The sequence below is a fragment of the Thamnophis elegans genome, chromosome 13 (assembly GCF_009769535.1).
Source record: "Thamnophis elegans isolate rThaEle1 chromosome 13, rThaEle1.pri, whole genome shotgun sequence".
Taxonomy (NCBI): domain Eukaryota; kingdom Metazoa; phylum Chordata; class Lepidosauria; order Squamata; family Colubridae; genus Thamnophis; species Thamnophis elegans.
The window spans coordinates 22882483-22897578 of NC_045553.1; the positions used below are offsets into that span (position 1 = coordinate 22882483).

At 41.8% G+C, this 15096-nt stretch overlaps 1 protein-coding gene across 1 annotated transcript in view; it reads left to right on the forward strand.

The window, feature by feature from the left end:
* Positions 1-15096, forward strand: part of IKBKB (inhibitor of nuclear factor kappa B kinase subunit beta) — a 41199-nt gene that overhangs the window by 12290 nt on the left and 13813 nt on the right. The window contains exons 5-14 of the mRNA XM_032229020.1: positions 745-833; positions 2280-2369; positions 3434-3558; positions 5509-5616; positions 5708-5837; positions 8308-8502; positions 10128-10242; positions 12168-12291; positions 12848-12999; positions 13537-13598. Coding sequence (XP_032084911.1) covers positions 745-833; positions 2280-2369; positions 3434-3558; positions 5509-5616; positions 5708-5837; positions 8308-8502; positions 10128-10242; positions 12168-12291; positions 12848-12999; positions 13537-13598 — 1190 coding nt within the window. The remainder of the gene's footprint in view (positions 1-744; positions 834-2279; positions 2370-3433; positions 3559-5508; positions 5617-5707; positions 5838-8307; positions 8503-10127; positions 10243-12167; positions 12292-12847; positions 13000-13536; positions 13599-15096) is intronic.

Here is a 15096-nt window from a genome sequence, read left to right on the forward strand (position 1 = left end):
CTGGAGCTCATCTCTACTGGAATGTGTACTTTCTGCTGTTCTATGCCTTTATGTGGTGTACGTCTTTATGTGGTGCCTGGTTGAGTCTGGCTTCCTATTGGTTGATGTTTTGGTGTATTGGTGTTGATGGATGGCTGTTGACTGTGATTTCCTTGTGCTGCCAAGTCCTCAGCTCCTAAGTACCTGTTAAGCTGGTAGTAAATCAGCCCTCCTGTTGATTGACAAGGGGCTCATTTCCCAGGCATCAATCATTTCTCTAGCTATCTTTGTCCCTGCTCGGACCAACAATCTCAGCAGCTGCGAAATGGAATATGTGTCCTTGTTCATTGCAATGTGAGGTTGCCAAGGAGTTTGGCTCTCCTCGTCTGACTGCACGCTTATGTTCTTCGTCTGCCCTACATAGTCCCAGGGGCAATCCATGTAGGGGACCTGGTAGATTACATTGGAAGTATCTCCCTCCTCCAAGCAATCTTTGAAATGCATGATTTGTCCTGGGAAATTTAAACCTCTGTCCCCGGTGAACGACCTAGATTAGGTCCTGGAATCATGCTTCCCCATAGCCATCTTTTCTCAAAAACCTCAGCATACCCAGATTCTTCAGATTTTTCCATGGAAGGCATAGTTTTTGTTCCTCTGACTCACCTTTTCTGAACCCGTTTCAGTTCATCGGGAAACAGAGTTGAGTGTTTGTTTAATATGACGGACTGTGTTGATTGTGATTTCCCTTCCCCCCCTCAATATTAGCTTCAGCCCTGCGTTACCTTCATGAGAACAGAATCATTCACCGAGACCTGAAACCAGAGAACATAGTTTTGCAACAAGGTGAAGAGAGGGTGAGTAGGATTCCTCTGCTACATTTCCTCATTCCTCATAAGGTGCAGGAGGTTAGACCTAGTTCTTCTCTTCTGGCAAATGTATGCCATATACGGAGAAGGCTGGGGATGGCTTTCATTCACTCTCAGAGATTAACCTCTCATATTTAATTAAAAAGAAGAAGGAAATAGAGTCTGGAGGTAGTTACATTCGTTCACTTGCTTAATTAACTACCATATTTTTCAGAGTATAAGACTCACTGGAGTATAAGACACATCTTTGTTTTTGGGGAGAGGAATAGGAAAAAAATTCTGCCTACCAGATACTCATCTGGCTAGCCTTCTTAATCTGGTCAGCTTCAGCACATAGGTTTGCTGATTTTGAGCATGCACATGCTTTTTATTCCCTGGTTGGGGATTAAAAAAACAGCTTCTAAAGCACAGCTGATCATTGGAGAGAGAAGCAATGAGAAAAGCAGGCAAAGCACGGAAGATCGTTTCACTCGGTAGCGTCTCAGTAGGGCTGAAAAAGTAGCTTCGAAAAAGCTACATTCGGAATATAAGATGTACCCAAATTTTCAGCCTCTTTTTTGGGGGAGCGGGGGGAGTATGTCTTATACTCTGAAAAATAGAGTAATTCACAGTTTCTCAACCTCAAACAAGTTTAAGATGGGTGGAGTTCGACTCCCAAAATTCCCCAGTCAGGGTTGCTGGCTGGGGAATTTCGGAGTTGAAGTCCACACATTTCTGGATGGCTGGAGAATTTGGGAGTTTGAAGCCCACGTATCTCTGGGTACCATAAACATTTAAACATAACTATTTTCAGGGATGCTGTCTTTGAGTTGTGTACAAAGGGCTTAGGAGTCCTTTTCCACTTATTCAATTCTTGGCTTGTTGCACAGTGTCTTTTGCACAGTGCATGGTGCATAGTGCTTTAAGGTGAGGTACTGTAACAGAAAGCCGTTGGAAGATGCACTGGATGGAGAGCCTGCTTTTCAGCGTTAGTAAGCATGCTAGTTTTTTGTAATTTTTCCCCCCAAATTCAACCGTGCTGTGCATCACTTCTGTGTCCCCTGTGCCCCCCCCCCCGCCCCGTCCCCTCCTGTAGCAGGAAAAGCCTAGGATTTTAGACATATCTGTGATCTTGCCAGGGTCATTTAATTGTATCTTTCCAGGGAGTGATTGTTTTAAATAACTGACACACCACTTCCTATTGAGAATTTACAGTAAAATACAGTTGTATTTATAGAAGATATTGGTTCTAATTTATTGAACTACAATTGTCTGTGTCTATTCTGAACTATAAAACATGGTTTACCAATCATATTCGCTGATTTTACACAACATGTTAAATAATAATCCACCATCCTTGGGCTTAGAGGGTTGAGTGAACCCAAGACAATAAATTGCATTTCTCCCCCAGATTCTTAGCATGCTCACATATGTCATTGTTGTGCTTTTCTTTAGTTAATACATAAGATTATTGACTTGGGCTATGCCAAAGAGCTGGATCAAGGCAGCCTTTGCACATCCTTCGTTGGGACATTGCAGTATCTGGTAAGCATTCTTTTAGAGTAAGCCCTGGGGCTTTCAGAATTCTACAATGAGATTTCACATATTAAGAACATAAGGTAAAAGAGTCATTGTGGTGCAGTGTTTAGAATGCGATACTGCAGGCTATTTCTACTGACTGTAAGTAGTTCGATAGTTTGATTCTGACTGGTTCAAGGTTGACTCAACCTTCCGTCCTTCTGAGGTCAGTCAAATGAAAAGTCTAAGGGCTAGTGCTAAAAGTAAAGGAGTCCCTGATTTTGCTCCGCTAGACGTTGCTGTCTATAGGGGGCGCTGCTCATCCCCATTTCAAGGCCATTGAGCTAGAGCTGTGCAAAGATGTTTTCCCTGTCATATGACCAGCATGCGGTCACGGAGCATTGTTGGTATCTATTTATCTACTTGCATCTGCATGCTTTTGAATGAGGTTGGCAGGAGCTGGGGCAAGTACAGGAGCTCATCCTATCTCATGGTGCACGGCTCTTGGACCTGGACTGCAGGCTTTCCAGCCGACAAGCCCAGTGGCTTAGCTGCTGAGCTACTGCGCTGCCCTGAAGAACATAAGAAGCATATTGAATTTGAGATGAACAGGTTGCCAGGATGATATTGTGGGAAAGCATCTCAGTTATAACATGTTTGTCTCCCTGACAGAGACCAGTCTAATTTTTTCACTGTATACAGTACTGTCTGGTCTGTAGTGAGTTTATTTGTCTCTTATAGGTAATAAAAATGAACAGAGCTCTCCCAACTCCCCCTCCTCTTCCTCTGTAGATTTATCATTTTTCCAATTCATTCTAATCTAATGAACATCACTGTAGCTTATAGTAGTAAATTCTGTGACCGTTGTATCAAGGATTATTTCCTTTGGTGAGTTCTCACCCATCCATTGTTCGGGCTTTGTAGGGGAAGGAAGTGACGGTTTCAAGAGTTCTCCCTTTTAAAGAAGATTTGGTGGATAGAGGAATGTACCCTAATTGAAAATAAGTCCTATTCAAATCTTTGATTCTGATTTCTGTGTAGACAAGTGTGGGGTTGCATTGGTAGACAGCTTTGTGTTTTTACTGTTCTAGGCTCCAGAGCTGCTAGAACAACAGAAATACACAGTCACAGTCGATTACTGGAGCTTTGGTACGCTGGCTTTTGAGTGCATAACCGGTTTCCGACCTTTCCTTCCCAGCTCGCAACCAGTACAATGGTAATTCAGACATCTTGTAACCTGGAGAAGCTATTACAGATAGCTCTGGATTTACGATCAGTTGCTTAACAGCCATTTTAAATTACAATGGACCAAAAACAAATGTTTTATGGCCCGTAAAGCACTTCTGGCTATTGTGGAATGTCATGCCACATACAGAGACAAACCATCCCGTGATCACGTTTTGGACGCTTGGCAACCAACTCACCTGTGTGTCTGGTTGCAGTGTCCCACGGTCTTTCTGACAAAATAAACTTTCTGACAAAAAACACCTATTCTGAAGAATGGGTTACTGTCTTGAAGTTTTGAAGAGGCACATTTTAAAAAAAAGGTTTTGCATTCTGCAAACCTCCCAAAAACGGGCCCGTTTTTTGTCCAAAAAGGCATGGATAGCCTTTAGGAGGCTTATAGAGTGCTCCTGGAGGCTGGATGGGCAAAAGTGAGCAAAAAACAGCCCCTTTTTTTTTGCTCATTTCTGCCCTCCCCAGCCTCCAGGAGCTCTCTGAAAGCCTCCTAAAGGCTATGCACGGCCATTTTGGTGAAAAGTGTGGGGTTTCTGTAGGCAAAAAATGCTGTATTCAGTGTATAAAACACACCCAGATTTTCAGCTTTTTTTGAGAGAAAAAAGTGTGTCTTAAACTCCAAAAAAGATGGTAACAATTGCCACCAAAGATTTAAAATTGTGTCCAGTCATACGGGTTCCTTGACTTACAATCATCACTTGTGACTGGAAACTACATCGTGATTATGGTCGTAAGTTGAGGACTGCGTAAGAGAGTGATATGGTACAATGGTTACAATGGTGCTGAATTAAAATCAGGTTGAAATCTGACCACTTTGGCTCCGTGGCTCCCTTTCATCCCAGCTATTACACAGACTGACTGTTCTGCAAAGAAATTGGAGGCAGGGATGTTATATATTTGCTCTTATGGGAAAAGTAGGATATAAATGGTGTTCTGGAAACCTTTGAAAACCCAACTCTTTCCCCACACCTTGATTTGGGGTTGCTGCTGAGCCTTCGGTAGGTCATTTCTTGCTTGTTTTGGCTCTTTCCTTCTAGGTGTCTGAGATTGGTATCTTTTATTCTAGCTCTTAAAATATAAGCTGCCCAGAATCATTTGCAGTTTGTTTGCTTATTTATTAATGTCAGAAGCATCATGATTAAAATAAAGCACATTATATGATATAAAATTTAAAATATAAAATACAAGATTGAACTGTGTACAATTAACTGTATTTTTCAGAGTATAAGAGGGTGAAAATCTGGGTGTGTCTTATACACTGAATACAGCATTTTTTGCCTCCAGAAACCCCGTCCCTTCATCAAAATGTCCATGCAGAGCCTTTAGGAGGCTTCCAGAGTGCTCCTGGGGGCTGGGGAGGGCAGAAATGAGCAAAAAATGGCTTGTTTTTTTGCTCATTTTGGGGGGGGCACCCCCCAGGAGCACTCTACAAGCCTCCTAAAGGCCATTCATGCCCTTTTGGGGGCAGGGGGGAAATGGATCCGTTTTTGTGAAAAACGGGCTGTTTTGGGGAGGTCTGCACAGTGCAAAAACTTTTTTTTTTAATTTGCCTCTTCAAAATCTTGGTGCGTCTTTTACTCTGGTGCGTCTTATACTCCGAAAAATACGATAAGCTGCCCAGATTCGTTTGCAGTTTGTTTGCTTGTTTTTTCATGTCAGAACCATCATGATTAAAATAAAGCACATTATATGATGGAAGATTTAAAATATAAAATACAAGATGGAAATATGTACAAGTTAAATAAATCTTGCCCAGGAACTAGCAACGTGCACACAGCCATTGAGATGAACTCTGTTAATATACGGTAGAATAGATTTGAGTTCATAAAAGGGTTTTGTCCCAATAAATTTCTTAGCTTTTATTAAAGGAGCAGACCTATGCTGAACTAAAATCCCTTAACATACAGAGCTCCCTCTATTCTCTTAGGCATGCAAAGGTCCGACAGAAGAGTGAGCTGGATATTGTTGTTTTTGAAGATTTGTCTGGAGAAGTGAAATTTTCTAACAAACTGCCCTATCCTAACAATTTAAATAGGTAAGGAGTTATATGAGGTTCAATTTCCCCCTATCCCTCAGCCTCTACAGTAGTGATCTTCCTTCCCACTTTTGCTATTTCGTGTTTGTAGTGTTTTGGCTGATAGACTGGAGAAATGGCTACAGATGATGCTGAAATGGCACCCACGTCAGAGGGGTACTCATCCTGTGTACGGCACCAATGGCTGTTTCAAGGCTTTGGATGATATCCTGAATGTAAAGGTAGGTTCTGCCCAGGTGAAAGAAGTAGGGTGACATTTAGGAAGGAGTGTGAGAACAGTATAACACTGGAGCAGTTTTGGAAGTCTGCGTGATTGAATGTATTTTATTGGACATCCTACTTTGTTGAGATTCTTTTAGCATATTTTTTTCATAAATAGAAATGATGGATTACACGTTGTGGAGCACTGAGTGGGTATAATGCAAAGTTACATAATATAAAAATATGTTATATAATATAAAAAGATGTGGAAACTCTAGAAAGAGTGCAGAGAAGAGCAACAAAGAGGATTAGGGGACTGGAGGCTAAAACATACGACGAACGGTTGCAGGAATTGGGCATGGCTAGTCTAGTGAAGAGAAGGACCAGAGGAGACATGATAGCAGTGTTCCAGTATTTGAGGGGCTGCCCCAGAAAGGAGGAGGGTCAAGCTATTCTCCAAAGCAACTGAGGGCAAAACGAGAAGCAATGGGTGGAAACTAATCAAGGAGAGAAGGAACTTAGAACTAAGGAGAAACTTCCTGACAGTTAGATCCATTAACCAGTGGAACAGCTTGCCTCCAGAAATTGTGAATGCTCCAACACTGGAAGTTTTTAAGAAGAGATTGAATAACTGTTTGTCTGAAGCAGTGTAGGGTTTCCTGCCTAAGCAGGGGGTTGGACTAGAAGACCTCCAAGGTCCCTTCCAACTCTGTCATTCTATTCTATTCTAATGTTCTCCAAGTCATTTAGATTGCAAAATCTCAGAGGATCTTAGTCTAGGGTTATGGATATTGTAGTTCACAAATATCTACAATTGGGAAAGGATTTTTTTTTTAATTTAAAAATGTCAGTATAGTGTTGGAATAGGTGTCCAAAGTATATTTAACATTAACCAGATAAAGAACAGAACAAAGAAAGTTTTATTTTCATTTAATTGAGCCAGTTTTTTTTCCTTTATTTAAAGGAGGTTTTTTGACACCTGATTATTGATGTGATTACAGGTAGTTCATAACTTATAACAGTTCATTTAGTGACCATTCGAAGTTACAACGGCACTAAAAAAGGACTGCACTTCACACTTATGACCATTGCAGCATCTGGGTGGTCGTGTGATCAAAATTCAGACACTTGGCAATTGATCCACATTTATGACAATCACAGTGTGCCAGGGTCATGTGATCCCCTTTTACGACCTTTTGACAAGCCAGATTCAGTTAACAACCCTGTTACTATATTAAAAACTGCAGTGATTCACTTAACCACTGTGTCAAGAAACCATCAAATGGTTATGCTTGGCAACATACATTTTGGGCTCAATTGTGGTCATAATTAGGGGACTGGAGACCAAAACATATGAGGAACGGTTGCAGGAACTGGGCATGGCTAGTCTGATAAAAAGGAGAACTAGGGGAGACATGATAGCAGTCTTCTAATATCTCAGGGGTTGCCACAAAGAAGAGGGAGTCAAACTATTCTCCAAAGCACCTGAGGGCAGGACAAGAAGCAATGGGTGAAAACTAATCAAAGAGAGAAGCAACTTAGAACTGAGGAGAAATTTCCTGACAGTTAAAACAATTAATCAGTGGAACAACTTGCCTCCAGAAGTTGTGAATGCCCCAACACTGGAAGTATTTAAGAAGATGTTGGACAGCCATTTGTCTGAAATGGTATTGGGCAGCGATAGCGAAACTTTTTTGGCTCGCGTGCCATAAGGGGGGGAGCGCAGGGGGCTCGTCCGTGGGCATGCTGCACCCATAATGCAATATGTGATCCCCAAGTGCGCATGCGTGCATGAGAAGCACTCCACCCCCATTTTTTGCATGCTTTTTTCACTCTCCCCAGGCTCCAGAGGCTTTATAGGAGCCTGGGGAGGGCGAAAACAGCCTCCCTCCCTCCCGGAGGCCCTCCGTAGGCTTTATGGACCTTCAGGTTGCTTCCCTGAAGCCTCCGGAGGGCTTAAACCGATCCTACGAACAAACTGGAAGTCCGTTCCCGAACTTCCGGTTTGCCCATAGGGCCAGGTTTTTTTGTACTCCGGAGGTTTCAGGGAAGCTCCTGAAGCTTCCAGAGGGCCTCTGGGGTGGGGGGAGGCTCTTTTCGCCCTCCCCAGGCTCCTATAAAGCCTCTGGAGCCTGAGGAGGGTGAAAAATGGCTTTAAAAAAAGCTGAAGTCAGCTGGCAGCGCGCACATGTGCGCTGGGACAGTGCAACACCTCTTCTGCCCTGACAAATGGCTTCACGTGCCACCTGTGGCACACGTGCCATAGGTTCACCATCCCGAGTATAGGGCTTTCTGCCTAGGCAGGGGGTTGGTCTAGAAGACTTCCAAGGTCCCTTCCAACTCTGCTATTGTATATTATTGTATAAGGACTACCTACTTTATTGTGGGACTCAATGGCCAGAAGAGGGAAAGACCTTTTAGCAACAGCATCTTTGTTGCTTTGTTTATTTGCATTTCTGTGGCTTTATTATGGCTATTTCTTTTTTCCAGCTGGTCCATATCCTAAACATGGTAACAGGTTCAACACACGTGTATCCTCTAGCAGAGGGAGAGACTTTGCAGAGCATAAAGATTAAAATCGAGGCAGACACTGGTATTCCAGAGCAGAATCAAGAATTGTTACAGGAAGGAGGATTAGTGTTATTTCCTGAGAAACATGATGCTCAGTATCTGACTGACATAAAGGTAAGTCTGTAATATTTTCACTAAGTGGCATTCAGTGTGTTATGGCTGATGCAGAGGCGTTTTCAACTATCATTTCTTCTGATTAAAAGCCTTTAATTAGTAGGTAGAGACACAGTGGCTCAGTGGCTTAGACCCTGAGCTTGTTCATCAGAAAGGTCGGCAGTTCGGCAGAAAGAATCCCTAGCGCCGCATAACAGAGTGAGCTCCCGTTACTTGACCCAGCTTCTGCCAACCTAGCAGTTTGAAAGCACATTAAAAAAATGCAAGTAGAAAAACAGGAACCACCTTTGGTGGGAAGGTAATAGTGTTCTGTGCACCTTCGGCATTTAGTCAGCCACAGGACAGTGGAGACACCTTTGGACAGCGCTGGCTCTTCGGCTTTGAAACAGAGATGAACACCATCCCCTAGAGTTGGGAATGACTAGCACATATGTGTGAGGGGAACCCTTACCTTTACCTTAATTAGTAGATGGATGTATTCTCCAAACTAAACCATTTTCTATATTTCTTCATTCATTTTCTGAAGCGGAAAAGAGAGTATTCTTACTCTAGGACAGTTGGTTAGTGATAGAACAGCCTTGCTGTAATTTCACAAAATTTAATTTAGATTCTAGGTCCTTAGGCTAATCAGTTGGCCCATTGAAGGGGAAATTGTTATAAAAGACTGTATCCTAACATCAGCTCTACTGAGACATGCTTCTGTACCACACGACAGCTAAAAGTATAGTAGCAAAGCCAATGTAACATACAATTCTGCCTTTCAAAAGTATTGATGTTTAAAGCTGGGGAAGAAGTTGCTGGGGAAAGATTCCGCTAAAGGAAATACTTGAAAATTATCAATAATTTTCAATTGCATAAAATAGGAAAAATTGGGATGGAAGATGACCACTGAAGAAATTATCTGTGTCTCCCTTGACTCTCAAGGCAGGATCTTGGATATGATCAGGGAAACTTTAGGGAGAATCTATACTTAATTAGGTGGGTTTGCGTGGGAATTAGTTAGATCTGGTTTTGCCCTCATCTGTGCCAAAATGATGTACTCAATAAAGTTTTGCATTTCAAAAATGTGAATTGGAGTAACATGAATGATATTTAGTTAATTTTGTTGCTACTGTTATTGTGAATTGGATTAAAATGGAAAAATGGGTAAGAAATGAAACACTAAAGAGGAGATGTATAATATATTGAGGATTACATAAACTTGGTAAATGTGATAGAGATTATTAACAATGTTAGTGTAAACTGGATCAATATAAATGGAAACTTAGTTAAATTTGTTCATACATAGAGAAATATTTAGATATAACAAGAAAGATATAGATGAAGTTGGAGATAAAGATGAGGAGTTTTTGAATATATATGAACAATATAAGGATTACTTACGTTTGAGAAATATGATAGAGATTATTAACATCATTATTGTGGATTAATACGAAGGATACCCAGAACCAACTGTTCACACACAATATGAATATATAACTTAAAAAATATATTAAAAAATAAATTTAAATAAATAAAGTTTTGCATTCCCAGATTGGATCGCCGCGGCTATTCTTGCTTTAGTTGGGTTCGTCAGTCAGAACGTTGTCAGCATCATTCAAATGAAATGATTTTTTTTCTTCCAGCTTAATGACGCCACTGCTGCTGATACCAACCTTTTCTTCCTGTTTGATGGCCGAAAAGTCGCCTATGAGTCTCAGATCTCCCCAAGGCCCCATCCAGAAAGCATAAACTACATCCGTAAGAATCTGGGATGGGAAGAAACTTTCTTATTTCTTTGCATGAGAGGATGCAGGAAAGAGCTTTTGTAGCTAGATATATAGTAGTCCTCGACTTACAACCGTAATTGAGGCCAACTTTCCTGTGGCTAAGTGAGAAATGTGTTAAGTGAGTTTTGTCCCACTTTACCACCTTTCATGCCAGAGTTGTTAAGTGAATCATTGCAGTTAAGTTAGTAACACAGTTAGGAAGTGAATCTGCCTTCCCCATTGACTTTGCTTGTTGCAAAAAGTGATCACATGACCCCGGGACATTGCAACTGTCATAAGTACATGCCAGTTGCCGAGCATCCAAATTTTGATCCTGTGACTGTGGGGGTGCTGCAATGGTTGTAAAACAGTCCTAAGCCACTTTTTTGCACTGCTGTTGAAATTTCAAATGGTCATTAAATGAATGGTTATTAAGTCGAGGGCTACTTGTAGTCTGAAAAGATGCTCCCAATTTCCCCAAAACAAGCTCCCCCCCCTTTTCAATAAATTTTTACCTGTGGCTGCTCTTTCACTACAAATTACCTTAGCTGTTTCTCAGATTCTTTTTACTCTTTGTGCAATTTTAAGCTGTCTTTAGAATTAGGTACCAGTGTTTATTCCTGCAATGGGATTCCACTTTCCCAAGCCTGGAGCCAAACCAAACTCCTGATACCTCATCATCATTATGTATAAAATGTATAGATTGCTTCAGTTTAAAAAGGTACAGGAACAGCCAAAGGCAGTCACATGACCATACTTGGTTAAGGCAACTGTGACTTGTGTGGTGTCCTCAGACCAGCAAAAGAAATAAACCTTCGTAGTAAGAACGGTGTTTCCTTTTGCATCACGAACAAGTTGGTTTTGTAACATCTATAGCAGGGGTGAAATTCAGCAGGTTCTGACATGTTCTGGAGAACCAGAACCAGAACCAGAACCAGAAATTTTGAGTACTTCAGAGAACCAACAAATACCACTTCTGGCTGGCCCCAGAGTAGGTTGGGAATGGAGATTTTGCAGTATCCTTCCCCTGCCATGCCATGCCCACTAAGCCATGCCCACAGTACCGGTGGTAAAAACATTTGAATATCACCACTGACCTACAGGTCAAGTATCTAGTATTCTTTACTTGACATGATTTATTTGGCTTTTGCTCATTGTGAGAAGGGACAAAATGTTATACTCGCAAATGGAATCCTGCTAGGAATGTTCAAGCTTTCTTCCCCGGGTTTGTGAGAGCATGACAAAACATTGCCCAGACACAGGGGTTCGTCTGTGCAGTCACAACAGTTAGTAGTTTGCTTCAGAAAGTTGGATTAGTGGTTAAAGATGCTGAGCTTGTCAACTGGAAAGCTGACATCCCAGGTTTGAAACCCAAGTGCTTTGCAACGGGTGATCTCCCGCTAATTGCTCCACCTCCTACCCACCTCAAAGTTCGAAAGCATACAAATGCGACTGGATAAATAGGTATCCATTCAGTGGGAAAGTCACAGCATTCCGTGCACTTTGCCGTATAATCATGATGACCCCATGACCACTGACGCATCTTCGGACAACACTGGCTCCCTCGAAGGGAAAATGAGTGCTGCCTCCTGGAGTCGGACACAACTGGGCAGGGGAAACCTTGACCTTTTCAGACAGATAGTAGAGTTACTACAATTCCAATTGCTGCACTGAGCTGTACGCCAGTTGGCAAGTCAGGTGACATCGCTTTGTAGTAGATATATTCTCAGTTGAGGCTTTGGTTGGATAGAATTTGACATAGTATCCAGTTAATTAGGCAATCTAAACCTCTAAAATATCACAGGTCTTTTCCTAGGAACTAGCGTGAGCTTGTTGATCAACTGTTGATTGTTTTGTGCCTGCCAATCCCCATCTCTCCGTCTGGTCATTCTTAGCGATGATCTACTTCTTCCTCAGTTCAAGACCCCAAAAGGAACTTCAGCTTCTTGCAGCTGCGCAAAGTCTGGGGTCAGGTGTGGCATGCCATCCGAAGCCTGAACGAGGACTTCAATCAGCTTCAGAAGGGTCAGCGAGCAGCAATGTACGTATCACGGTGGTCTTCCGAAGGAAAGGAGCCATCCAAGTGTCTTTCTGAACTCAGCTCCATCCTATATCGAACCCCATCCCCCCCCCCCAAGTCCTTATCCCCTGTGCCGCCTTAAAAACGTGGGCTGTCTAAGTCAGGAGTGCCCAACTCCCGGACTGCGGCCCACTACTGGGCCTGGAGCGATTCGGAACTGGGCCGTGGAAGTAGCAGGTGAGTGCATCCCAATTTGCATGAGCAGTGGGCAAGTGTGTGCGTGCGTGTGCTCCATTTCCGAGTGGCGGTTGCATGTGCCTGCAATTCATGCAAATGGAGCTTAACATGCACATGTGCCCGCCAATGGCATGGAACTATTACACACACACACAGAGAGAGAGAGAGAGAGAGAGCTGCATTGCATTTTACTTATAGTTTGAATTTCTCTGTTAATAATAATAATAATTTAAAAAGGTTCCTCCCTCCCCCCCCCCCAATGCAGGGCAGGGTCTGTTGAGTCTCTGCAGAGGGTGACTCTCTTTCTCCCCCCTCCCCCTCCCCACCCCCGGCTTCGTAGGCGGAACCTGCTCCGTCACAACAGCACTCTTTCCAAGATGAAGAATGCGATGGCCTCACTCTCCCAGCAGCTGAAGGCAAAGTTGGACTTCTTCAAAACCAGCATCCAGATCGATCTGGAGAAATACAATGAGCAAATTGAATTTGGAATCAGTGAGTTTCATTCTCTTTGATAAGACGTCAGCAGTGGAGTTTGGAGCTTTTTTCCCTAGTTCTGATTTGTTTGAGGGCCAAATAACAACAACAACAACAATGCAATAAGAAGCAGCATGAGCTGGGTTAAGGTATCTGTCTGTCTGTTTATTTATCCTGGTTATTTCTGGTGGGATTGAAAGTTAGAATAAGCTGTTCTTGCCAAAAAAGCAAGTTTCAAAGGAGGGAAACAAGCCTCTTAGAATTTGCATCCTGGACCTGCCGTAGCCTGTACAAAATCTACAGTACTTTTTGAATGGTATTTCTACTGGTTTGGTTCTCTTCAAAATACAAACTATCTTCTCATGTGCAAATGTCTAGCTAGGCACATGATCTCAATGAATGAAATTCATGTATTCCCCACCAGGGTATCGACATTTTAAAGTTTTTTGTGATACCCAAACGAAACAGCCCAAATAAGGATTTTATTAATTTAGAAACGGGCACATGTTTCTTTTGAAATCAAACTGAAAATCATAGCGGTGTTTCTTTTTACAGCTTCTGAGAAACTGCTACTTGCTTGGAAGGAGATGGAGCAGACCGTTGAGCTTTGTGGAAGAGTAAGTTGCAATTCACTTAAAATCAGATTTGCTACCGTAGAACAAATGTTTTCCCTTGCTCTTGTATCGGCTGGCTGAGGTCACTAAAGGAAAAACCCTGGTTTGTTGAACACTTCAAGATGAGTGGGCCTGCATATAACATTAATGAACAAATCACAATATTGTTGAGTTTGGTGTGTGAACCGTGTCATTGTTCCGTACAAGAGTTCTATATTCCTCTGCTTCTGTGGCAAATAGGCTGAGACCAGAGGTGGTATTTAGTTGGTTCAGACCGGTTCGCTCGAACCCGTAGTGGAAATCGTGTGTGGGCCACCCACCCACCCTGGCTCTATGTCGTCCTATTTGAGCACATTTTTGTGGCCATGCCCGTGCGTGGAAGGGGCTCATGCGAGCGAAGTGAGTGCACATTTGTGCAATGTGCATGCAAACTTTTGCGAACTGGTAGGGAAGGTAAGTGAAAACCACACCTGGCTGAGACAGAAAGACAGCTTTAACCAAAGCTGCCTAGTGAAATGTAATGTTCACGATGACATCTGATTCTGGAGGCTCTTTGGTAGTCTGTTACACCAACACCATTGTTTGTGTTCTCGTTCAGAATTTGTAAGCGGCAAGTATTGCTATCCCTCAAAAGTTTTCAACATATTCTTCCCATCAGTGATAGTTGTAGGTTTTTCCATCTTTCCATCTATTAGATGGAATAGATCTATTTCTATTTGTTTCCTCACCTTGTAAGTTATCCTCCTTTAACGTTATACACCTTGATGTCAATTGAATCCCCAAACATTTCACTTTTTTCACTACCTGTATGTCCAGTTTCCCCATCAACTCTTTTTTCTGTTTTTCTGTCATATTTTTCACCAAAAATTTTGTTTTATCTTTATTAATCTTCAAACCCACTACTCCACATTCTTCTATTATTTCAACTAGTTTTGACCCTGTTTCTACTGGCTCCTCCATAATAAACACCAACTCATCCACAAATTTATATTCTTTTTTGATTCTGGAGCTTCTTGGCTCTTTGGTAGTCTGTTACACCAACACCATTGTTTGTGTTCTCGTTCAGAATTTGTAAGCGGCAAGTATTGCTATCCCTCAAAAGCTTGCAACATGTTAAATTGATTTATGCACTGAGCCATCTTTTACAATGAATCAGTGAAAATCTTTTAAAACTTTACTTAGGTTGGTCTTTGGCTTTAGAACCTAAGAAGGATGGTTTTTGCTCTAAATTTTTACCTAGAGATAAACATTAACTCAAATAAAATTTAGGCATATATATATATATATATATATATATATATATATATATATATATATATATATATATATATATATATATATATATATATATATATATACATACATACATACATACATACATACATACATACATACATACACATAGATCTGTTTCAAGCTATTTAGCTCTCATCAGCTAGCCATACCCATGTTTGGGAATCGAACCTGTGCTCCATTGCCTCCCAGGCAGGGAGTTAACCAT